The 11,153-nt window shown below is 44.7% G+C and overlaps 1 protein-coding gene across 1 annotated transcript; it reads right to left on the reverse strand.

The window, feature by feature from the left end:
- Positions 1 to 716: 716 nt before the first annotated feature.
- LOC133782886 (cysteine-rich receptor-like protein kinase 4) lies at positions 717 to 4,799 on the reverse strand. Its single transcript, XM_062222326.1, has 7 exons — positions 3,579 to 4,799; positions 2,726 to 2,860; positions 2,462 to 2,631; positions 2,149 to 2,359; positions 1,739 to 1,976; positions 1,504 to 1,654; positions 717 to 1,416 (listed from the first exon to the last, which is right to left on the reverse strand). Exons 1-7 carry the CDS (start codon positions 4,702 to 4,704, stop codon positions 1,108 to 1,110), a joined length of 2,340 nt encoding a protein of 779 aa, XP_062078310.1. The 5' UTR covers positions 4,705 to 4,799; the 3' UTR covers positions 717 to 1,107.
- Between the last annotated feature and the right edge of the window lie 6,354 nt (positions 4,800 to 11,153).

Below are 11,153 nucleotides of genomic sequence, written 5' to 3' on the forward strand. Positions count from 1 at the left end.
GTATCTTTATGGATGATTCTATTATTCATGGGAAAAGTAAGAAACAAATTGTTGTCTCTCAATCTTCCACTGAAGCATAGTATCGCGCTGTGTCATCTACTACTGAAGAAATTGTTTGGTTAAAATGATTGCTTGGAGATATGGGTGTATGTCATTCTCAACCCACTCCTATGCATTGTGATAATCAAAGCGCCATCCAGATTGCTCACAATTCAGTTTTTCATGAACATATCAAGCGCATCGAGATTGATTGCCATTTTACTCGTCACCATCTGAAGTTTGGCACTATAACTTTGTCTTTTGTTCCTTCTTCTTTACAGATTACTGACTTCTTTACTAAGTCGCATTCTATTTCTCGTTTTCATTTTCTAGTAGGCAAACTCTCATGCTTATTGCGACCACATCGTAAGTTTGAGGGGGGTGTTAGAGTTATTATCTTAAGGTATTTTACTTTTTTTTTCTCTTTTATGTTATTTTATTATCATTTGTCATCTATAAAGGCTTCACTGATTATTTTCTTGTAAGAGAACATTTTGCTCTTCTTTGCAATACACCTAGTACCTCTCTTTCTCTCTTCATCTCTTTGTTCTCTCTTTGAGTTCTATAGATTGTTAATCTTTGCATAATTATCAACATGGTCGTTTTACTCTACACAAAATCCAAACACAATCAAGAATCAAAATTAATCAATAAGAAGAAACAACAAGAGTAAAATGTAAAGCACAAAAAACAGAACAAAAAATCTATAAAACAAATTATACTGGTTCGACTTGTATAGAACAAGCCTACATCCATTTTCCTCCTTAGGTATGATCACCAAGAAAAATACAATCTCCAATGCCAGCAAAAACTGAGTTACAACCAAGAGCTCGCTACAAAACTCTACATGAGTTGCTTCAAAAACCTCTGTCTTGACAGCCAAAACACTCTTGCACACACTCTGACTCAACACTCTTTCAATCTCTGATTTTCACTCACTTTACAAAAATGAAATTATATTCCACAGTACCTAACTATGCATAATTGGGTCTATATGAACTCAACCAGGGTAGGGGGGAACGACAGTAGTTTCTGTGATATTATTTTCTGGCATGAGAGCCTGGACCATCATCGTGGTATGACATCAGAAATTGACAAACAATTAGGCGAACAACTTGTTTGTTGGGATGTGGATGTGTGTTCTACTCTTCCACCACTTTCCATAGAGAAAGCTGGTCTTCTAGGAATACCAATGGCTTTGGTTTCATCTCTAAGCATTGAATATATTTCCAACATAGTAGGCCTATCCTTGGGACTTTCTTGGACACATAGTAGGGCTACTTGCAAGCATTTAAATAGTTTACAACGCGAAGAAGAATCGTCTAGTGATTGATCAAAAAACTCCACTCCTTTGCAAACTTCCCACGTTTGATAAGCCTAAATAATTGAATGTTACTCGTAAATGTCAAATTGATCAAACTTAGATCATAATAATAGTAGTGAATAGGTCTTAAATTGACTTACATAGTCTAAAAGATGCAAATTTTCACTTGGTCCATAGTAACAGGTGCTCTTCTTTCCACTTATGATTTGCAAAAGTAGAACTCCAAAGCTGTAGACATCATACTTCATGGAGTATGTACCCTTTTTTACATATTCAGGAGGAACATAGCCGCTGCATTTTGCATAAAAAAAGCATTTAGCAAAAACAGAAACTTGTGAGATATTTCACTCAAGAGACCTCTATCTTTATACTTACTATGTTCCAACAATGCGGTCTGTGTTTGCTTCAAGCACATCTTTTCTGAAGAGCTTAGCCATTCCAAAATCTGATATCTTAGGATTCATGTCATTGTCCAACAAAACGTTGCTAGATTTCAAATCGCGGTGTATAATGGTGAAGTTTGAGTATTCTTGGAGATATAGAAGCCCTTGAGTTATCCCTTCAATAATGTGAACCCTCTTTTCCCAATCTAATTGGTGTCGTTTAATAGGATCTGCAGCATAACTTCATTCATAAGAAAACAAGTCAAAAGTCTATGCTGTTGGCAATTCTAAAAGCTTATTTGAATCCTTAATGGAAAATGTCAAGTCTCTTAAAACTATGAAAAGCAAACACAGTAACAACTGAAGTATAAAATCTTAAAGAGTAAGTGAAAGAAGGCAGACCAAATATGTAGAAGTCTAAGCTATAGTTTGGCATATACTCATAAATCAACATCTTTTCTTCTCTCTGAATGCAGTATCCCAGTACCCTTGTTAGATTAACATGTTGTAGTCTTGCAGTGAGTGTAACTTCATTTTCAAATTCCTCAACTCCTTGAGTCGATGTCTTCGATAGTCTCTTTACTGCAATTTCCTGCCCTCTTGGTAGTATCCCCTAATGAAAGAAAATAAAAAGCACTTTTTATTCTTTATGATAATCAAGGTGAAAATACAATATGCCTAAAAATTATCCTTGATGTTGACACAAAATTGTTACCTTGTAAACAATGCCGAAACCCCCTTCACCAAGCTTGTTGTCATTTGAGAAGTTGTTTGTGGCTACTTTGATTTTAGAAAAACTGAACACTTGCAGATTTTGAGCATCACTTTCAACATTTTCAGTTTCTGGTGTATTAGTATTCCTATATGAAGATAAATAGTCTAATCCTGCCATCCATGTAAGAAGAACAACAAGAGGAATGAGAAATGTATAAGAAATTGCATAAATTTTTATTGCCGCAAATCACAAACTCAGAATTACCTTTCCATTTCAGTAATTTTCGTAGGGGTAAGTAGCACATTATGAGGGTTAGGAGAACCAAAATGAAAGCAATTGGAAGTATGATTATTAGTAATAACCTCCTCTTGTTATCTTGATCAATCTCTTCCCCATGAGCTGCCATATAATTTTCAAAATTTCATTAGAATCTCTAATCATATCAGTTCATTGACTTTTGGATATATACCTTATTATAATTATAATTACTCTTTGGTAATACAAAGAGACCGCAGAATACCAAAGAATGACTATAAGCTACTCTAGAATTGGGACTAATAAGACCAGCTTAGCTTTAATAACACATCATTTCAAGCCTTGATTAGGAAAGTGGAAGTAGCAACATGTTTGTCAGTCATATAACGCTAAACTTTCTCCTAAATTATGATAGAAACTGTAGAGAAGAAAGTGAGAAATGCAGAATATTGCACTAGTAGTTACAGTAGCTTACTTCTTCAAGTCTGTTATGAATCTTCCATGGTTACAAATTAAAGGGGAAATCAGAATAAATTAGTGAGTCAGATGACATCCTCCAAGGTGGTTGAGCGTTTATATTTTCAGGTCAGTGTCGAACTAAGAAAACAAGTAAATTTTCCCTATTTCCAACATTTATTTATTTTAATTTTTGATTGGTTTTTGGCAGAGCTGGAAAAGTTTGACCTGCGCTAAAAAAATATATTTCAAGTATAGCAGGATCAGAGAGAGATCCCCTTAATAAATTTCAAACAATAAACAAACCAGATAAGGCAATAATAATAACTTTTGCCTTAAACTAATCAATTAAAGATCAAAGCATGATGAGAACAAACACATTATATAATTTACTGAAAAAGCTTACCTGCCCGAGAAAGCATCCAATTGTCATCATTCATGACCATAAACACATTGTAACCAAGCAACTTCTTCTCCTTGGCATAAGAAATCTTAGTCTTGATAGCTTCAACATCATCAAAACCAATCCAAGTCGCCCCTATTACACAATAATTCACAACATAAGTAGCATTATAAACTATCTTAGCTCCATAACTCCGAGTGTGCCGCTTGATATACTCATAGCTCATTGAACCATCTTGTGTCATGGCCATGCCAGAAGCCGGTGAACCAACTCCATTGACTTTAGGATTCACCAGGGTCCATGCATAACCATGAAAAGGCAATCCCAAAACCAGTTTCTCAGAAGGAAATCCTCTGCTTAACCATTCCCTTATACCATAATCTGTGTTTTTATTACTATTAGGGTCATAAAGAGCAGCATGAGCCCCAGTAACATTCTCCTTGGATGGCAAATGATAGTCATACGCCCTAACATGACCCCAGTCTAAATTTCTCACCAATGACTCGATAGGGTAACTCAATGATTTAACATATTCAGGCACATACTGAAGAGCCATTGTAAGTATCAATTTCGACTGAGTTGAGCTCCTTGACTCGGAGTCCACAGCTGCTCTCCACTCGTCTAATAAAATTCCAATGTTAGACATGTCTGAAGCTGATGTGGGATACAGCCAATGCAAGTCCAGGCCTTCGAATCCATAGAGTCGGGCTGTTTTGATAGACGAGTCAATAAAAAACCTTCTGTTTGAAGGTTTTTCTAACATGGCGGACAAGACAGAGTAGTTGTTTCCCTTTTCACCAACTATTGATTTATTGGTCTCGGCTTGGCGGTTCCAGATGGAGAGAAGCGTTTTGATTGAAGGGTTCCGTCGTTTTACGATGGTGGTGAAGCTGGAGACGTACTGCTGATCGGCGGAAGGTATCGAGAGATGGTAGGTGGTGGAGTTTACATTGGCGGAAGCACATATGAGATGAGTGAACAAGACTGAGTTTATGTCAGGTATGGGCGACTCGCTTTGTGCGTACCAGTAACCAGCTTGTATCCATGGTTGAGCAGAGGAGTTTTGAAACTGAACAGAGAAGAAGACGATGGAGAAGGAGAATAGGAAAATAGTGTTTATGGCTGCCATAGAAACACAAAATAGAAATATTGGGAGTTATGAAACTAGTATCAAATTCGAACTGTCTATTAAGAAACATTTGTCAACCAAGAAAATTTGGGACGATATGTAGTCATCGTTGATTTAATACCATCTTCATACTGTTAGAAAAGTTGACTAAGTCAATTATTGTATAAGAGAAAAGTAAATGACAAACTTAGTTAGTTAAAAAGTTTCACTTTGGAAAAATAGTTAAATAAGAACTTCTGAATTACTCTCTGGAGTTTTTATGCTTTTCCAGTGTGATACTTAGTTCCGTGAAGTAATTTGGTGGTGTGCCAAATTACTTGTTCATAGAGATAGACTCCATAAATCCTCTAGCACCAAAGGAAACTATGTACTGCGATATTCTTCTGAGAATACACCAACTTAATTTTTCTAACTCTTTATATTTGTTATTATTGTTGTTTATTATAAGGGAAATTTGAACTTTTATGCTTAATGAGGGGTATTAAGTCAAAAATAATACTAGGCTCTTTGATCTTTTCAAAATAATGCCAAAAGTTTTGACATTACCCAAAATGCCCCTGCCACAAAAATCCCTCCCCCCCCACTTTTGATTCTCCTCTCTCTCTTCACTTTCTCACTCTCACTCTCTCGGTTCAGCTCTCCCCTGTCCAAAACCCATCGAACCCAGCCCGTCTCGCCACCGTCGAACCACTGTGCCTCCGTCGACCTCCGTTCAAGATCTCCGTCGAACCCCCGTGCCATAAAAACCAAAGGGTTTTATCTCCCTTTCTCCATTAACCGAAGGGTCGAATCATCCATTAAAATCAAAGTCTCCGTCTCTCGTCTCGCATTTCTTGTCTCCGTCGACCTCGACCAAAACCCACGGGATTCAAGTGTACAAAGGTAAATTCTTGACATATTTTTCATTTAATTTGTTAGCGTTAAAGTATAGGATTGTTTGTGTATTTTTTTATTTTTTTTTGGTTTTGTGTATGGATTGTTGTTTGTGGTTGGGATTTTTGTATGGAATGTAGTGGGAATTGTAGAATGAATTACTGGGCTTTTTTCTAGGTTTCATGAGGTTGCTCGATAGGGGTTCGATGCTGGTTCGATGGGGGACTTTGTTTAGCATTTAAGGGATCCAGATGCATGCTCGATGGTGATTCGATGCATGCTAGATATTGGTTCGATGGGGTGGCATTAAGAGTTTCTAGATGCATGGTTGATGGGGTTCGATAAATGCTCGATTTGGGTTCGATGGGGTAGGCATTTAGGGGTTCGATGGTGATTCTTATGGTGGGCCTTAGGGGTTCCAGGTGCATGGTAGGTAAGGTTCGATGCATTCTCGATATTAGCTCGATTGGGTAGGAATTTAGGGGGTTTAATGCATACTCGATGGTTCTTTGATGAGGGTGTTGTCTGGGTTCGATAGGGTAGGGCATCTCGGGTACAAGATAATGTTGTAGTAGTTCGATGGATATTGTAGGCTGGTTTGATGGGGTATTTTTTATGGAAATGTCCAGTTTTCTAGTTTGATGGGCACTCGATAGGGGTTCGATGGTTGCATTTATGTTTATTGATGGATTTTTCATGTGATTCTGTTTAACTATATATACATTTTTTTCCAGATGTCGAAGTTTCTTTTTCCCTTGATAGATCATTTTTCCCGTCGAGTTGCAAACAGGGGTAATAGTTACTTTAAAACAATCAAGGACAAGTTTGAGGAGATCGGGTTAATAGAAAGGGTGAAGGAATCCCCTTTCAAATATTTTTTCGTGGTTGAGAAGTTGGACTTCTCTGCATCTCTCATACATCAATTAATGTTGCACAAGATCCAGTGCAACAAAGAAGATGAGTTGCATTTCCATTTTCTATCTAGACCCTGTAGATTTGATAGAGGCGAGTTTGCTCTAGTTACGAGGTTGAACTTTAGTGCTGGGCCATCTGAGACTAATTTGAAGAATCACCTGACTAGTGACCGCTTAATCAAGGAGTACTTTAATGATGAAGAAATAGTGAAGATAATGTATTTGGAGGCTGCTTTAAAAAATTGCACTGTAGTTGAAGATGCCTACAAGTTGAGCCTATGTTTCTTTGTTGAGGGGGTTTTACTTGCACGAGAGGGCAAGTTAAATTTCTGGATAGATTCATTGAAGATGGTGGAGGACACTGAGTACTTATTTACTTACCCATGGGGGAAGGTGTCTTTTAACAAGCTTATGGATGCATGTCAAAAAGACATGCATCATCGGAAGAGGAACTATGAGAAGAAGAAGGAAGTTAAGGGGAAACAGAAAGAAGAAAAATATAGTTTGTATGGTTATGTCTCTGCATTACAGTATTAGGCATACAAGGCTGTTATCCCCATTTCCTGGAAGGGCTTTGGGCCTTCGCCCTGGCCCACGGTCAGAGAACCGGCTCGACATTTGGGCCTGGCCCAAGGTCCCTTGGTTTGACTATCACCCAAGGGGACTGGTACGGACAGGGACTCTAGACTGGGCCCGCTTGGAGGGGTCCGGGACGTCCCTCCGGATTCATCTTCATCCTAACGGTCCCGGCGATGTCCATAGCCCGGACCGTCGCGGCTTACACATTCCTGTCCCGGAGCCTGGTATGGTCCGGGCCCGAGGTAAATGGAGCGGGCCAAAGGTAAACAGAACTGGGTCGCCTCCTCCCCAATTGAAGGGCCAGGCGTCCAGGATCCTGAAACCGCCTCATTTCGCGTGGGCATTGTCCCCCACTTTTCGCTTGCAGAAAAGGTCGCCTCGAGATCGCCCACTGGTGTGTCAGAACTGCGCAGCCAAGTACTCTAACCGGTTTTTGTCTCCTGAATCAGCCTCGTGACTCGAAGTGGTCTGATCCAAAGCGCCGTTTTTTCGGGCGAAGGCTTGTGTCTCAGGTCAACCAATTGGGCCTTAGCTGGTCTGAATTTTGTGTATTGTATACCTCTTTGTATTGGGCCTCCACTAGAAAGGCCCCTTGTACCCATTTCTTTGATAGGCCCGGGTCGGATCCGGCCCAGACCCGAGGTTCCCCTCAGCTTATAAATATAAGTTGTAGAACAACGTGCGAAAGAAGAAAAAAGGAGGGGGGAGAAGGCAGAAACTCTGTTCAGATATAATTAGAAAACTCCATTGTAAAAGCTTCTTCTAGCTCTAATATATGGACTCGTGGACTAAGGCTAGTTGACGCCCCAACCACGTAAAAACCTCGTGTCGATCTTCCATTTTCATTATTATTACTAGTAAATATCATTCATTAATATAGTTGCCGAAAATCTCGGTTAACAGTTTGGTGCTTTCATTGAGAGCTGAAGGAAGCTAGCGCCAACGTCAGGCCTTTTACTACGATGGTGAACACGCGTCACACCACCTTCGACCCTACCAACCCAGAGCAAGGTAACGGAGACCCGCTGCCTTCTCAGCATATTCCTCAAGACCTGCCTGAAGACGTGCCTCCTCAGACGTCTCACCAAGGTGAGTCGCAAGACTACAGGGTGAGGCAGAATACGAAGTAGAAAACGAAGAAGAGTACTACGAGGAGGAGAACGAGGGAGAGTATCATGACGAAGCCGCGGACCCCGGGGTCCCTCACGACAATCAGCAAGACTCGGAGGTGACTAGACTGAGGCAGCAGATCCTGGATCAGGAAGCCAGAATGGCTGAGCAGGCAGAGGCGCACCGCCGGGTGCAGGAGTCTCTGCGAGCCCTGCAAGCACTGATGGCCGAGCAGGGCCCGGCAGCCAACCCCACAGCTGGCCCGCAACCAGAGACGAAACAACTCGGTCTCCAAGCGCAAGCCGGGGGCCCTAGGGGTGCCAGCCTAATCCGTCCCCCAGAGCCTTTTCCCGACACGGCTACGAAAGTCCCGGACAAGGAGCGACGGACGACCCGAAAAAAGACCACCCCCGTCAATAAAGCCGGGGCACGTTCACGGCCGTTACCTAGGAAAGAGAAGGTGCGACCTGTCCCAAAACGAGGCCACCCAATCAATCCGCAGGGAGAGCGGCCGCGGAACGATCAGCCCCGGCACGCCCCAGGGGCGAACGGGCGGGAAAGGTCTTTGCACCCAAGTTCCTCGATCAACAAGAACCGCCGGGACCGGTCTCGCCATGAGGATCGTCACGCTCTCAGTTCAGGGGACGACACTTCCCGGGTAGATCTACGTGACGGACTGAATGCCCGGAAAGAGCGGGCCCGCAAGGAAAAAATCCTTCCTCGAGACGGCGACCTCAGGAACGACATCAATGACAGGAGGAACGAGAGAATCCCCCTGGATGACAGCACGACCAAGCAGCTCATGGAGCAAATGGCCGCATTAGAAAAGGTCACTAACCGCTTGGTCCGCAAGCAGGAAGGCGCGGACACTGACTCTGACGAAGAGGATAAAGAGCCATGCGCGAGGCACATCCTGGACGCCGTACTGCCCAAGGGGTTCAAGATGCCAAGCCTCACCGCCTACACTGGAAGCACAGATCCCAGGGATCATCTGTCCTGGTACAACCGACTCATGACCGTGGCCCACGTCAGCGACGACGGAAAATGCCTCTGCTTCTCCATCACGTTGGGCGGTCCCGCCAAAGAATGGTGGAATAGGCTTAAACCGGGGTCCATCCAAACATGGTCTGGGCTATAGTCGGCGTTCCGGAAGCAATTCGTGGCCGCCATGAGGATGGACATGCAAATCAGCGCCCTCGCCAATATTAAGCAACTACCCGCTGAGACGTTGAGAGCCTATATCCAACGCTTCACTGAAGAAGCCTCCAAGACCAAGGTCGATGACGGACAACGCCTGGTGGCACTGCAGTCTGGGATCCGGGCTGGGTCCCCACTCTGGGACGACATGCAGCGCAGTAAAGCCACCACTCTGGAAGAATTCATCAGGAGAGCCCAAGGATTCATCAACTGGGAGGAGGCTCAGATCCAGGCCTTCGGATGGCCGCCAGCTCCTCACCCCATCCCTCAGACGATTCCGAGTGGTGCGGGGCAGTTCCCTGCGCAGTCCTACGCAATGCCCCCTATAGTCCCGGGGACGGCTGTTGTGCCCGGTGCCAGTTACACGCCTACGGTATACGGCCCTGCTGCTTCGGGATACGCCCCGGCCTAATCAGCGCATTTCTCTGGTTATGGCGTCGCGCCGGCGGGGCACAGTATGGCCCCCATCGTAGCCCAACAATCGCAGACCGGAGTAACCGAGGCAAGCGTGAATCCCTCCCGAGGGAAGCGGTCCGGCAAAGGCCAGAACCGGACAGAGCCGGCCAAAAAAGGGAAGAAGGGATACGAGCCCCAATATTCAGAGTACACCAACTTGGTGGACACCCGGGAAAACATCTACCTAGCTACAGAAAGAGCAGTCCACTACCGGAAGCCTAGCCCCATGTTTAAGGGGGGAAGGAATCCCAGAGATACCAGCAAACGGTGCGCCTATCACAAAGATGTGGGTCACACCACCGACGAGTGTCGACAGCTCAAAGATGATATTGAGAACCTCATCAAGCTGGGGCACCTCCATCAGTGGGTAAGGGTGCCCGTGGGCGTCCCGGGCGTGTCAGCAATCCCCGGACATTCCACGGCACCGGTGACGACTCGTGCATACCTGCCCCAGGGAGGGTATGCACCAGGACCCTCATCGCAGGCCCCTCAGGGGACCATCGCCGCGCAGGCTCCCGGCCTTGGAATGACCTATCCTACCAGAGCAGCGCCCCCTCGAGTGGACGGGCACGTGGCGACCATATCGGGCGGACCCCACCTAGGAGGACCTTCGAAGAACGACCAAAAGCGCTATCTGAGCGAACTGGACCACGACCAAGAACTCTGCGCCCTTGTCCAGGTCCCGGCTCAGCGCCCTAAACTGATGAACCTCCCCATCACGTTCACGGAGGACGACGCCCGCAACGTCCATTTTCCACACCACGACCCGCTGGTCATAGATGCCCAAATTGCCAACAAGCTGGTATCCCGCGTATTGGTGGACGACGGAAGCACCGTCAACTTGCTGTTCAAACCTGCCTTTGTCGCCATTGGCCTGACGGAGGCTGATTTGGCGTCATGCCCGACCCAAATCTACGGCTTCAACGGAGACGCGCTTCTCCCCATGGGAAAGGTCCAGCTGCCGGTGACGCTGGGGGATGAGTTGCAGCACTCATTCAAGTTCTGCACCTTTGTTGTGGTGGATTGCCCAACCGCTTACAACGTCATCTTTGGCCGACCCGCCCTGGTCGAGTTCGAGGCCATCACCTCCATCCGCCATCTATGCATGAAGTTCCCGTGCAGCAATGGAGGAATAGGGACTATCCGCGGAGACCAAAAAAGCGCTCGTAAGTGTTACCATGTCTCTGCCCGTCCCGTATATATGGTCCAGGAAGAGCCCGTCGAGCCGGCCCTCCGCCCAGTTGAGCAAGTAGTCCAGGATGAGGACGATCTAGACCCGCGAATAGGGGACGAGCGTGTCCTGGAGCCAATGGACGAAAT

This window comes from Humulus lupulus, chromosome 6, assembly GCF_963169125.1.
Source record: "Humulus lupulus chromosome 6, drHumLupu1.1, whole genome shotgun sequence".
NCBI classification, from domain to species: Eukaryota; Viridiplantae; Streptophyta; class Magnoliopsida; order Rosales; family Cannabaceae; genus Humulus; species Humulus lupulus.

What these genes read in the sequence shown, in the direction of transcription:
- LOC133782886 (XM_062222326.1), bottom strand. Translation starts at nt 4,704, where the DNA reads ATGGCAGCCATAAACACTATTTTCCTATTCTCCTTCTCCATCGTCTTC. An exon ending in TTGGATGCTTTCTCGGGCAG is followed by an intron (nt 2,861 to 3,578) that starts GTAAGCTTTTTC and finishes ATTATATGGCAG; the next exon opens with CTCATGGGGAAGAGATTGAT. An exon ending in CTTAGACTTCTACATATTTG is followed by an intron (nt 1,977 to 2,148) that starts GTCTGCCTTCTT and finishes GTTATGCTGCAG; the next exon opens with ATCCTATTAAACGACACCAA.